Source organism: Curcuma longa, chromosome 5 (assembly GCF_044706935.1).
Source record: "Curcuma longa cultivar G26 ecotype Majalengka, Jawa Barat chromosome 5, ITB_CL_G26_1.1, whole genome shotgun sequence".
NCBI lineage: Eukaryota > Viridiplantae > Streptophyta > Magnoliopsida > Zingiberales > Zingiberaceae > Curcuma > Curcuma longa.
In genome coordinates, this window is record NC_133865.1 from 6,903,758 (window position 1) to 6,918,708 (window position 14,951).

The window sequence follows — 14,951 nt, forward strand, 5'->3', positions numbered from 1 at the left end:
ATGTGCTTTAGATGTGAAAATATGTTTACACCCTTGCAACCCAACAATTATTTCAAGCAACAAGAAAACATTCAAAATAAGATTTTTTTATAAAATCATTTTTTATTTCATTTGCATTTGTATTTATTTTTCTTGTTGTGTTCTTATAAGAACTTATTATAAGAAGTTTCTCCACCTTCGGAAGTTATGCGAAAAAGAGAAGATTCTAGTGGAGAGAGATCGCTAGGAGTAGGGACTTAGATTAGTCACTTTAAGGAGGCAAATACCAAGTCAATCTCAGAGTTGTGTATGTAATGTCAAGTTTGATTCAAGAATCTCGTTGCACATTCAAATGATGAGCACATGATCAAAATGAGAAGCGATCAGAGCTATTCATCCCCCTTCTAGTTCACATGAGTTCTAACAAGTGGTATCAGAGCGAGATCGCTCTTCATCGGATTAATCTTCGTCGGAGCATAAGCTAGAGGTAGAAGATAAATTTTTATATTTTGAAGCGGCAAAATGGATTTCAAAGATGGACTCAGATATGACATTCGTATCATTCGTATTCCACCTCCTTTTGGAAGGTTTGCTCAATGGAATGTTCAGATTAAAAAATTCTTCATGATGAACATTGAAAATTAATTCATCCTAATGGAGGGATTTGAAGTCCCAATTGATGGCCAAGGAAAAATCTTAAAAAAGAATAAATGGAATGAGGAGCAACTCTAAAATCTGAAATAAATGACAAAGTAATCAAAATTTTAATTAATTTGATTTCTAATGATATTTTATGTAGAATAGGTATATATCAAGATACCAAAGAGTTATGAAGTAAATTGGTCAAACTCTATGAATATGCAACCTCAATGCAAAGTGAAATCGAATTCAAAGAGAGAGACTCTTTAGATAAAAAATATGAGGATTCGGAGGTTGAGAGGTGTTAATACCGATGGAATCAAAATATCTCCACCATGGTATGATATTGTCCACTTTAGGCCTAAATTCTAATGGCTTTGTTCTTGGGCTCTCCCTAAAAGGTCTCATACCAATGTAGATACTTTCCATCCTTTTAAACCCATGATCTTTTCCATGTGCTTTAGATGTGAGACTATGTTTGCACCCTTGCAACCCAACAATTTTCCCCTCAAACAAAGGATCACAGGCCCCCCTCAACGTCGTTTTTGATGTCTGAATCCTCGACCCACCAGGACTTTTTGCCCCTCGGTCCATCCGACCTACTAGGACTTCCCACCTAGCCGCAACTAAAACTTTTTGCCCCTCGATCCACCCGATCTATTAGGACTTCCCACCTAGTCGCAACTAAGACTTTTTGTCCTTCGGTCCACCCGACCTACTAGGACTTCTCACATGGTGTCTGGTTCTCTTGATTCAAACACGGGAGCACCCACTTCCTTTGTTTAAGGTTCAAACCACATGGTTAGATCTGGATCATGGCTCATCCGGCGGTTAGTCTGGTGAAGAGCGGTCTCGCTCTGATACCACTTGTTAGGACCGATGGAATCAAAATATCTCCATAATGGTATGATATTGTCCACTTTGGGTCTAAACTCTTATGACTTTGTTCTTGGGCTCTCCCCAAAAGGCATCATACTAATGGAGATACTTTCCATCCTTTTAACCCCATAATATTTTCCATGTACTTTAGATGTGGGACTATGTTTGCACCCTTGCAACCCAACAATCTCCCCCTCAAACAAAGGACCACAGGCCCCCCTCAACGTCGTTTTTTGATGTCTGAATCCTCGAGCCACTAGGACTTTTTGCCCTTCGATCCACCCGACCTACTAGGACTTCCCACTTGGTGTCTGGTCCTCTTGATTCAGACACGGGAGCACCCACTTCCTTTGTTTAAGGTTCAAACCACATGGTTAGATCTGGATCATGGCTCATCCAGCGGTTAGTCCGGTGAAGAGCAATCTCGCTCTGATACCACTTGTTAGTACCGATGGAATCAAAATATCTCCACAATGGTATGATATTGTTCACTTTGGGCCTAAACCCTCATGGCTTTGTTCTTGGGCTCTCCCCAAAAGGCCTCATACCAATGGAGATACTTTTCATCCTTTTAAACTCATGATCTTTTCCATGTGCTTTAGATGTGGGACTATGTTTGCACCCTTACAACCCAACAAGAGGTACTCAACATCCGAGAATGATATTGAAGAGGCATCTACCTCAAGGATAGAGGGGTGCGTAGGCCATTAGCGTCAGAACAAGAAGAAGCTCATCGGAAACCAATGAAGAAGAATCATATGCCACCCCTATGATTAAAAAAGGTATAACAAACTTAATTCGTAAAGATAAAATAATATAATATGCTTTGAGTATAGAGAGAAAAGATACTATAAGAGTAAGTATCCAAAATTAGTCAAGAAGAAGGTTAAAATGACACTAAAGGTGAAGGAGAAATCAAAAAAGGTCTGGCCTATGGTACAAAAGTGCAAACAACACATTGTATGCTTCCTACGAAATCAAAATGGACACCATGAAAATCAATGTCCAAAGAGGAGACATTCACATGCATAAAAACAAATTAAGGAGGGAGCTCAAATCAAAGGGGCTTCTAAGAACAAATCTAAGATATATATTATTTCATAATGCAATTTCATTATATCATGATAACAAACATGTTAGAAATAAATTTTATAACCTTAGTGTCAATTATCATGAAAATAAGAAAAATAATAATTATAAGGATAAATGTAAATTGACTCATGATAGACCTACCTTACCTAATAATAGGAAGGTGGAAAATAATTTAGACAAGAACACCAAGAAAATTAGACATATACCTAGAAAAAGAAATGATCAAGTCAATCATGAAAATCAAAATTTGAGGATTGGAAGAAAGAAAATCAAGTTTTGAGATTAAGATTTGATAAATTAGAAAAGACCCTTAAGAAAATGGCAAATGAGAGCAGAGGGTCTAAAAATAATAACTTAGGTTTAGGTAAACAAGAGCAATCTAAGGACAAGAAGAGTTTAGAATACAAATCTAAATCCAAGAAAAGTATAACTTCATATCATAAAGTTTCATTTAACTATAAAACTAACCCTAGATCTAGGACTTAAGTCAAGGTTGCAAGGGAATACATCCCTAGAGTTGACCTTGATGAGACAACAATGACTAAGACTTCTAAAACCCAAGAGAGTCATTAGAAAGGTATTTAAAGAACTTATCTCTAGTGAGTACTTAGTACACCCAACGAGCTTCAATATATTAGATTTTAAAGAGTATGATCTCTTCACTCTAAATGGATATAGAGTGTGTCAACCCAAATTAGAATGGTAGTTAACCTAACCATAGTAAAGTTGACATTTTAAGATATTTCCAAGGTAGTTTGATATTTTGAAAATGAAAATTTAAATATTATCTTGGAAGATTTCTATAGTGTGCCAATGATAGAATTTGAGTCATTAAGTTGATCGAATTGACACAAATAAGATAAAATTCAAAAATATGTCAAGTGTGACTTTTTGACACATTCAAGAGTGATAGATCGTATATGTCAAATCGAATATTTGACATCATGATTAAATGATGATACTTAAATGAAAAGTTTAGGTCTCTTCTTTGGGTTAAATTATCATGCTTTTGTGCTATATCATATGTCATGTCATCATTTCTTACATTTTGCTATAAAAATTAATATATGTCATATCATATATGCATTATTTGAGGATGATAAATTATCTTTTGAAAAATATACAATTGATGTATGACATACTCATTTACATATATGCATTATTTTAATTTCATATAATTATGGACAAAAATGGCATGTATATATTGACATCCTAGGTAAGATGCATGATAAATTTGAAAATGCCTAGATAGAGATACATAACTCCTTAGGTTAAGAAAAATCTACTTTACATCTCATAAAAATCATAGAATAACTTGTATATATATTGAGATACATTAAATACAAGTGAGGTATTAGGATGATGAGCAAAGCTCAAGATGTTGATTTAGTACATCTATTTGAGCCAAGTGTCATCAAAATACATAGATTTTACATGATCAATTATGGAACAAGTTAATGTACAAGTCACGTGCATTTAGTGTAGGGATCTTATGCGAAAAATTAAAATAAACGCAATGAAAAATTGATCCATCCAGAGATCCATGTGAATACAGTATACACGTTTGTTATCTAATTGTCAACTTTGTTGCGTGAACGTAATAATCTCAACAACAACTTTGATTCCGTATATCTCAACACGATCAGACGACGCCTCTTCAGTATTCGCATGAACATGTCCTTCATTCGTCACACAAACTCAACCTTCGGAGAAAAACCACCTTCGTTGTGCTAGCAATTGGATGGTTTGACCAAGAAGAGAAGAAGAGAAGACTAAAAAATGATCATTCACCAAATGCATAAAAAATGACCTTTTGTACTCATCTAATGAATACAAAAGGTCATCTAATGAATACTAATGAATACAAAGGGTCATCCAATGAATTCAAAGGGTCATCTAATGAATACAAAAAGTTTTTATCTTTTGCTCTCCTTTTCATCAATGCTCCATTAATCTCTATTAATGGACATTAATCTTTAGTGGTTGAGTCTAATTCAGATCAGACTCAATTCAATAATCAAATAGTTGGATTCATTTGAGTCTAACTTAATGAGTTTAACTCGAATTAGACTTAACCCTATAATCTTAGGGTCCATCATATTTTAGTCAAATTAAAATAAACTTATTTTCAAATCAACATGTTCTTTGTGTGTAACCAAATAGGTTATCATAACGTTGGTAATGTTTCTAAAATAAATACATAAGCAATGAGTGACATATAGTAATGCATCATTGCTATATATCCAATTGATAAGAATGTCGAGATCCGGCCTAACATTTCTATATCTATTATCTTGTATGACTTGATCTTTCTATCTTCGATATCTAGATTGATTCATGATGTATAGACTGTGTCATCCCCTTATGCGAACACGTCGATCATTCATCTCATGAACTTAGCCTTTGGAGAAGAACTACCTTCGTTGTGCTAGCGACTTGGATGGTTTGGCCAAGAGGAGAAAAAGAGGAGACTAGAAAATGATCATTCACTAAATGCATTAAAAAAATAGTCTTTTGTACTCATCCAATGAATACAAAGAATTATTCAATGAATACAAAAAGTTTTTACCTTTTGCTCTCCTTTTCATTAATACTCCATTAATCTCTATTAATAGACATTAATCCTCTTTAGTGATTGAGTCTAATTTGGATTAGGCTCAATTTAATAATCCAATAGTTGGATTCATATGAGTCTAACTTTAATTAGACTTAACCCTATAATCTTAAGGTCTATCATATTTTAGTCAAACTAAAATAAACTCATCTCTAAATCAACATGTTCTTTGTTTGTGACTCAATATATTTTCATAATATTGGCGACGTATTTAAAATAATATTTTAGATGCATAAGTAATGAGTGACATCTAGCAATATATCATTGCTACCCAAGTGATGCAAATGTCGAGATCCGATCTAATTTTTTGTGTCTATTATCTTATATAACTTTGTCCTTCTATCCTCGATATCTAGATTGATCCATAAGACATAAACTGTGTCATTCCCTTATCAATCTTTATGTTTCTTGATCTCTAAGTAGACTCACTTAACCAAATGAACACAATATCTCATATTGACTTATTTGAGCATGACTATGCATTTTAGTAGCCTACTTAATTAAGGGGCCCACAGATATCACTTTCATCATATAGAAGGGATAGATCTCATTTACATCACTCACAACCATTCGCATAACTTATTACATACCTAATGATCGACTTTATAATCCACCTTGTTACAGGTGACGTTTATCGATATTAAAGTATACAACTCCTTATGTAGGGAACCGTAGTGACTTCAGGTCTAAAGACTATTTATACTAATAGTCATTATGAGAATGTTTATAACACTCATATAATGATCCATGAAATATTCTTATGGCGGGTCAATTCAATACATATTCTCTAATATATACACATGTGTCAATTTGATATCTTATATCTATGACTTGTGAGATTAAGTCATCAGCTGACCTACATGCATGCTAGTTTTAACGCATTAATTAATATTATCCTTATATATTAAAGCTTGACTATGATTAGTTAAGAGTAGTATTCTATATATATTTACAGCCTCCCACTATCAATTCAATCAATTAATATATTGTAGACTAGAACCTATTACCCTAGATATTATTATATATTCATCTGGCACAGATCTGAAGTAAATATAATAATCATAAACTTTATCTTTTATTAATGAAATACGATATAAAAGTTTCCTTGTCAATTATCTCATAATTGGCTCTAAGGGCTAATACTAACATTTAGCACATAGATCATAATTGAAAATTGATTTTAAAATACTTTGGAAAGCCTTGATGAAGCTCATCTATTTATAGGAATCACTATTAATTGAATTAATACATAGTGAACCATTAAAGCTTTCAATAGTTTTCAATTTTATATCATTTGTTGAAAATAAGATGTATTTTTTTAAAAAATTATTTTTCTTTAATATTATTTGAAATAAGTAATGTCTGTATATTTAAAATTTTTAAAAATAAGGATAGGGTAGTGATTTAGATCCTATTTGAATTTTAAGATCAAATCACACGTACGTTGTGTTTAAAATTCTCATAATCTTTTGCGCTTGTAAAAATTTAACGTAGGAGATTCTTTAGTTACTTAGCACCACTTCTCTATCGATATATATGATTGTCAACATCTTGCATTTAAACTTATCATAGATTAACCATCTAACTATTCTTCTCAAATCAATGTACCCAAACAACCTAATTCCATCTCTTTCAACAATTCAACTAATTAAGTTACTCAAATCCAATTGGATCTCTCATAGCAATTAATATATTATTTCATCAATTATCTTCAATCATTCAACTGATACAGTAAAACTTTATATTCCTTGTCCTTTTCGAATAGACTATTCGATTAGGACTGGTTTGGCCTGCAAACAAGGTGGCCGAGAAGTAGCCATAAATTTATAAATTCAACAACTAATCAAACATCAATAAGAGATCAAGCCGGTTACCTAACACAAGATATTAATAAGAAATGAAACCCCAATTTATATCATTAATTTCACGTTACCAGATTAATTATTAGCTTACACATGATCACATTATTAATTCACTTACCCCTCACTAAAGGACTCTCAGAATCCTTATTTTTTAAGGGGGAAAACAGCCAACCTGAATCATTATTAACTTAGGCTTGAAAGCTCATCTCTAGCTATTAATAAATTGGAGGTGGGAGATTATTTTATTCTTCTATTTTTAAAAATAAATGTTTGTTAAAACTACAAATTAAAAAATCGATAAAAGTCAAGGTTTCCTATTAAGCCATAAGCAGTTAATTATATTTAGTGCTTAATTATATTGTTTAGCTGCAAAATAAAAACAAAAGGTTGAGTGAACGAGAAACCCATGCAGCTTCTCGCTTGACGACGTGACCGCCCACCTCATATTATTCCCCTCCAACTCCAACCCTCTAGTGCCGGCTTTAGGCATAGCCAGTATGGCCTGTGCCTAGGCCCCAAATTTAGAGGGGTCCATTTTTTTATATATTAATTATTTTATATATATATATATATATTAAGAGAATTAAAATATTTTTATTATATTTTGAAAAGATTTTTCATGATCATTGGATTTTGTAGAGATTTGGTATGATTCTAATATATTTAATATTATTTAATTTTTAAAACTCTAATTTATACTAGTTTTTTTATATTCCTCTTCTTACTTCCTTATTAACCTAACAACATATTTTGCTCAACTTTAAACATTTTACTTATTTGATAGCTTATTTTCTCTCCTCAAAATATTTTCGAGATCATCACAAGGGGTGCAAAGAGAAGAACGATCATACCTGTTAGTGTAGCTTCAGCAAAAAAAAAAAAATTTAATTAAAATTAATAAAGTCTTATTTACGTTCAACTATGTCTCAAAAAAGATTAAATAATTTAGTAATGTTATCAATTGAAAAAAAATTATTATTAAAACTTGAATATAAAATTTTAATTAATAATTTTGCATCTAAAAAGTTAGAAAATTTAATTTTATATAAAAAATTTATTTTTAAAATTAATATTTTAATTTATTTTAAAAAAAATTTAAACCCACCAATGTCGATCTCAAGTCCGAATAAAAAATGGTGAGAGAAAATTTTTTAAAATAATAACAATTATTTAAAAAAAAATCGTCTAGGGCCTCTAGGAGGCTTAAGCCGCCCCTACCCTCCAAGTGCCATGGCACATGGTCCCTGCGTTCCCAATGATTTACTATTTTTTATATATAAAAAATTTAAAAATATTTTCTAAAGTTTAGTGTTTAATTAATAAAGAAGATAATAAAAACTCCATGTGATCTCATTGTTGATCTCTATCCGTTGTTGCTAATCGTGCCATCATATTCATACTGTTATTTCTTTCATCATCATCCGAAGTTGGCCTAAGAAATACTAATCAACACGCTTTGATTAGTTTATGCATGCTCGCTTAATTTATTAAGTCAGCACGATATTACTAAGTCATATAAGTCGCCTCTACATCCAAAATGAATCTAATAAATTTAAAGGTCATAGAAAGCATGCATCAAATCAAATTGAACTACATAATATTCCATAGATTCTAAAATCAAATTAATTATTTCTAATCAACTGCAGATATAATTAATCATACACAGTTCTATGCACATTCATGATTAATTTATTTTTGTTTTACTTGGTCTTAGTCAGAGGCCATTTTACACGAGTCCCACGCGTATTTAATTAGCGGCAGAGGAATTAGTAGTTGTTGTTAATTGTCTTAGTCATTCACTTAAATGTGGCGTCTTGGAAACCATGCATTGTTAATGTCTAATAGTTTATTCTTGTTGTACTTGGTCTTAGTCAAAGCTCATTGTCCATGAGTCACACGCATGTAGGGATCTACATACGCCTAAAACAACTTTAGTCACATAAAATGTGCATTTTATGTACTGGAATCGAGGTTACCTTCGATGCGAGCCCTTCGCAATTCTGACAGCAACTCTTACCTTCAACGGTTGTCGGATCTCAGCGCGATCAGTGTGTTCGCACCTGAGGGGCAGAGGCAGATTTCTACAAGAGGGGGCCACATTTTAAATATTTAATATTTAATTATTAATTTTAAAATAAATATATTAAAATATTAGTAAGTTATTGAAAAGCTGGGGGTGGTGGCCCCTACCTGCCCCTCTCGTGACTCCGCTCTTGCGCGTCTCTACGGTATCCATACGAACACCGAGTTGGAGAAGAACCAAACTGTGGTGCTAGCCACAAATTAGGTTCAGCCAAGGAGATAGAAGAGAAGAGGAAGAGAAAGAAGATCAATAGTCCTTTCTCTCAAGAGCCTCTCATCCCTTTTTATATTCAACCATGAAATATGAAAAATTTTGACTTTTCGTATTTCATGAAATTAATATCTCATTAATCTCATGCATGATGATGCAACTCTGTTAATGAATTCAAATTGACTTGAATCCAATTTAAATCTCACTCAATCCAAAATGATACTAAAGACTGACACTAATAATGCAATTAACGAGAGATCGAGGATGTAGTTGTAGTTGTTGTTAAGTGTATTATTGGATTATATTTTATGTGTGATCACAGAGCTTTATCTGTTCGTACACTAGTAAAATAATCGATTTGTATCCAATTTTCTGCGTGTTGCTCCAGAAATTTGCCTTCCCTCGATTTCTGACTTCTGACTCGGCCAGAAGATCTTAATTAGTCAATTATGGCCGATTAACAAACCCTCACTTCTGATCACGTCTATAAATTTGAGACTCTCACGCAGAATCTTATAATCATTCCAAGAATTAATAGCATATCGATCATGGAGAAGCTGCAGCAGGCCGCCACCCTCTTCCTCTTCCTAAGCCTGATTAGTTTCTTAGCAAATCTCTCGACGGCGGCGGCCGCGACTTCGCGGGCGGTCTTTGTCTTCGGTGACTCCACCGTCGACGTCGGAAACAACAACTTCTTGCCCAGTGATGCACCCAAAGCCAACTTCCCCCCTTACGGTGTCGATTACCCTCGCCGGATTCCCACCGGCCGGTTCGGGAATGGCTTCCTCGGCGTTGACTTCATCGGTAATATATATACGACTAATAAATGCATATGTGATTCATTGATTTGCCGAGACTAATTACGATGCTTTAATTTTGTGTGATAATTAAAGCCATGGCGGCGGGATTACGCAGAAGCCCGCCACCTTTTCTTTCTCTTTCGAACGCCGTCGAGGGGAGGCGAGGAGTGAACTTCGCCTCCGCCGGCTGCGGAGTTTTCGACACCACGGTGAGTAATTCGTGAAGAATTACTGTTATGATCTAGTTTATGATTGCTTCAATGGTGTATCAATTGAATATCTTTGCAGGGGACGGACGTCGTGACGATGACCCAGCAAATCAAAGACTTCTCCACGTTCGCCGGGAATCTCACGGTAGCTAAAGGCGCCCGGTCCGCCGCCGTCTTCTTGAGCAAGTCACTCTTCTACGTCAGCGTCGGGAGTAACGACCTCTTCGCCTTCTCCACCGTCCTCATCCCCGGGAACAGCACCCAGAAGGACGAAATCGTCGCCGCCGTTCTCCGCCAGTTTGCGGAGCAACTGCGGAGCCTTTACCAGCTCGGAGCGCGAAAGTTCGCGGTGCCCGGGACCGGGCAGCTCGGCTGCATTCCGGGCGTCAGGAGGAGGGTTCCGGGCGGCGCTTGCAGCCCGGATCTGAACGATCTGTCCCTGAGGTACAAGACCGCCACGAGGGCCCTGTTGGAGCAGCTCGCCATGGAGCTGGAGGGGTTCAGATATTCATTTACCGATTTCTTCGAAATCGGTAGCCAGATCCAGTCGGATCCCCAGAAATACGGTGAGTGACTGGTGTGCAAGCTAAGCACATGCTGCTTCTCATCATCGATTCAATAAATTATCAATTATACACAGATCGACATGCTAATTAACGACGTGTGCGTGCGGATCGATCACTGAACAGGTTTCACGGAGCTGGCAGTTGCGTGCTGCGGCTCGGGAAGGTTGAACGCGGAGGGGCCGTGCGCTCCCAACGCCACCTACTGCGACGACCGGAGACAACATTTCTTCTGGGACGCAATCCACCCGACGCAAGCGGTGTACTGGCTGGGATCTCAGCTGTCGCTCTACGGGCCACGCCAGTTTGCTTACCCTGTCAACATCCACAGCTTGCTGAAGAGTTAACTATAAATTTTATATCGTCTTTTATTTGTCTTAATTAAATAATTTCTGAAATAAAATCGAATTGATTGGAATCACTGTGTGTGATCCAAATCGTTCGGTGTTTCTCTTGAAAGGGAGTGTTTGTACTCTGATGGATGATGAGAGAATAATAGTGTCGATCAAATTAATAATATTTTGATGGATGGTCGATCAAATTAGAGCTACTTCTGCACTTTGAAATTTTAAATTATGAAAGCAAGAATGTGAAGGCACGAGTTGGAAGATGTGGAGTGAGTCCAAGGAGAAGTAATATATAATAAGTCAAAGGCGAATTAAACTACGTTATAATTATAAAACAAATTAAATGCAAGGATTAAAGAGGCTTGTTGTTGTCTTAAATTAATCAGTGGCAATCACAGTTTAATTGGGATGGAAACGCGTATTTGATCACGTCAAAGAGTTTTAATTTTTTTTGTATGAAGTTCAATGTAATTCGTGTATAGACATTGAATGACTTAAATGATGACATTAAATATTTTTGATATATTAATTTATCGATAAGCAATAGATTCCATTAGTAATATCAAATATTTATTCATATATATTTATGATTCTGAAATAATTAGTAATGAACATGATTAACTTATTGAATTCAGAAAAATATTAATTTAGAATTTTTGATCTGATATTATATGTCATAAAATATAATATTATAATATGAGAAAAAAAAATCATCATCCTCTTCGAAGTTGGAGAATTTACAATTTCATATTATCACCCTTCAAAATATAATTTTAATAAACATTTTTTTGTACTTACTTTCAAAGGATCAAAAGATCTTCTAATAAGAAGTAAAAGAGAAATGATATGCAGCATGAAAAAATAAAATATGAAATCAACATGACATACTCAACTGCATAGGTGTGGGTCCCACTGCATAGACACTGCATGCAGTGTGTCATGTTAATTTTATACTATATTTTTTTATGCTGCATATCATTACTCGAAGTAAAATGTAGTGCTAAATATGTCATTATTTAAATTGATAGAAAACAATCTATTTACAATATCTATCGCACAAAGAATAATATAATAAAGTGTAACATATAATGAATTATTTTGATGCCTTGGTGCGCTTGCGTCAATCTGCTTGACAACATATGAAACAGTGGCAATTTATATTTAAAAAATAATTAGAAAAGGATATGCATATATCGAAGGACACCTACAAATAAAAGCATTGTCCTTTTGAGATTTACTATTTAAAATTAAAATTTTGAGATAGAAGTTAACATAATAGTAATCCAAAGACTAAAGATGAAGATGTAATCACAAGATTTAGATTTTCATTTTGAAAATATTCTCGGTATGAAGTGCTAGGTGGAGTTTACAATTCCTGCAAAATTTGATTAATGATGTTGATTATTGAAGACCTTTTTCCTAGAAAAATATTTGAAGTTAAAGAATCAAAACTATCACGTATACATAATGTAGTTAGATATAAGAGAAACAGAACTGTTAGTTTTTGAAGATCAACTTTATTTTAGACAAGAACAGAGTCATGTTACATGCACGAATCACATCTATCATGAACAGAATTTAAAATAATATTTTTAGAATTTTTATTAGTTGTACAGGTGTGATTATTAATTATAACTGATGTCTCATTTAATATGAGCAAGGTGTCATTATTATATATGATTTTGACATCAAATTAAAGATGTATTTATTCAGTTCTGTAAAATGGCGGTATTTTACTACATTTTACATTATTTAACATTATACTGATAAAAGAATATTTTATATTATTTCAACATTAATTATATTAGTTTAGGTTTAAATAATGGGAGGCGGCTCCTGTTGCATCTGGACGACCCTCTTCCATGAGGCGCGGCTGGATATGGCCGCCCACCAACGAGCGACGCGCTTCCTGGATTCGAACATGACGCCGCAGTCGGTGTGGTGGACGAGGCGATGGGCGTTGGGGAGGTGGGAGAGGTCGGCGAGCGTGAACTTGTCGCCGGCCAGGTATTCAGTCTCGTCGAGGCGGCGGTCGTAGATGTCGAGCACGGCGTTGAGCTTCTTCTTGCTGCTCTCCACGGCCTCTCGGTCCTGCTCCAGATCAGCCAGCAGCGGCGCGAAGGCAAGGTTGAAGACGAGGGCGGAGGCGGGCGGGTCGAAGTTCTGCGCCTCCGTCTGCAGCCACTGCTCGATCGAGGCGCGCTCCAGCGTGCCCGAGCCGAGCAGGTCCTTGTTCCCCTGTTGGGCGTACTTCTCCGCCACGCGACGGCAGATTTCACGCGAATCTGCAATTTCACTTGTCGATTAGTTCTCAAACAACAACGAAACAGAATTTTTGAATTAATTGGAGCCATTTCTCTTACCGACGAGGGTCTGTTTTCCGTCCTCGAAAGCGAGAGCCTGACCGAAGAGCTACAACGAGAAGTGTAATTTTAATTCAGTAAAATATAATTTGTTTCGCAAAATGCAATAGAATAATATATAGATATATATATGCGTACCTGCAACTTGAGGTAATCAGGGAGTCTCCTTTGACCCTTGTAGTTGTCGACGCGAATGAGTTGGAACTCGATGTCCTTCTCGAAGAGGCATGTCAACACCCTGGCCACCTCCGCCGACGTCGGCGACCCGATGACCTTCACGCTGGCCATCGGTCGCGTGTTAACCAACTGCGCTGCTCCTCGGTTTAAATAGGGAGAAGGGCGGGCAGAATAATACCTTGCTTTGTAGTTTGTAGGAAGAAGAATAAAAGGAAAAGGAAAAGAAAAAGTGAAAGCTAAAGACGAAATTAAAGCTTCATTGATACCATAACAGGGAAGATTTAGATTATGGAGCACTGACGGGCCCGGGCCATTCAGGATCAGTGCTACGCTATGAAGGGGTGAGTTGATGGGGAGCTGATGAAGATGTGTGCACGTAGAGGTGGCATTTGTGCCTGGCTTGATTTGGGTGGTCTCTGCCGTGCATAGCTCGGCTGGTCTACGGATCCGACCAAGCATGGCCTCGTAAAAGTATGATTAATCAACAGATTTGTTGCTTCATGTTTTTCCTCGCAAAAATTTACAAGTTCGAAGTCAACTTTCACTGAAGAATCTCTTTCGCGTTCGTTTTTTGCTTTTTGTTTTTTAATTTAGTCATGCGTACCGACAGCGGCACTTTTTCTTCCCCTCAGTAAAAGTAATCTTGCAGCGGGGCCTCTCTGGCTTGGGATTCCCTCAGACCTCCATCGACGAACTCTTAACTTTTACTACACTACTCTAGACGATTTTAACGTGTGGCCAGGAGACGGTGGCCAGCTCAGTGGATTTATCTTCATGTTAGCTGACAAAAATTAAGCCGTACGAGCTTCGGGCAACGCACCCAATGGCACTTCACCACCTCCTAGCTACTCTCGCAAGGACACAGTCTAGCCTCACTGCCTAGTCTCGAAAGGACGCAGTTGAGCCTCCGATCGCTGCTTCCGTTTTCAATTTTCTTGCGTGCCGACGAAAATTCACCTATTTTGCCTGCAGGCCAAGTGCAGATGCTCCAGCTTTATTATAGAGCCACTATTGCAGGGCCAACACACACCATCCACCTTCTGTTTTACAGACCTTTATGCTTAGTTTACTTGGAGGAGTAGATGATAGAAGGATAACATAAACCTAAGGATGACACAAATCTAGAGAAAAGGA

General features: G+C 36.1%; 2 protein-coding genes across 2 annotated transcripts; one reads left to right on the forward strand and one right to left on the reverse strand.

The window, feature by feature from the left end:
- Positions 1 to 9,859: 9,859 nt before the first annotated feature.
- LOC141829697 (GDSL esterase/lipase At5g55050-like) lies at positions 9,860 to 11,430 on the forward strand. The gene is made up of 4 exons (XM_074717221.1): positions 9,860 to 10,162; positions 10,252 to 10,367; positions 10,447 to 10,933; positions 11,057 to 11,430. The coding sequence occupies exons 1-4, from the start codon at positions 9,907 to 9,909 to the stop codon at positions 11,275 to 11,277; spliced, it is 1,080 nt and encodes a 359-aa protein (XP_074573322.1). The 5' UTR covers positions 9,860 to 9,906; the 3' UTR covers positions 11,278 to 11,430.
- A 1,662-nt stretch (positions 11,431 to 13,092) lies between these two features.
- Positions 13,093 to 13,928, reverse strand: LOC141830158 (glutathione S-transferase F10-like). Its single transcript, XM_074717643.1, has 3 exons — positions 13,779 to 13,928; positions 13,641 to 13,689; positions 13,093 to 13,562 (listed from the first exon to the last, which is right to left on the reverse strand). Exons 1-3 carry the CDS (start codon positions 13,926 to 13,928, stop codon positions 13,093 to 13,095), a joined length of 669 nt encoding a protein of 222 aa, XP_074573744.1.
- Between the last annotated feature and the right edge of the window lie 1,023 nt (positions 13,929 to 14,951).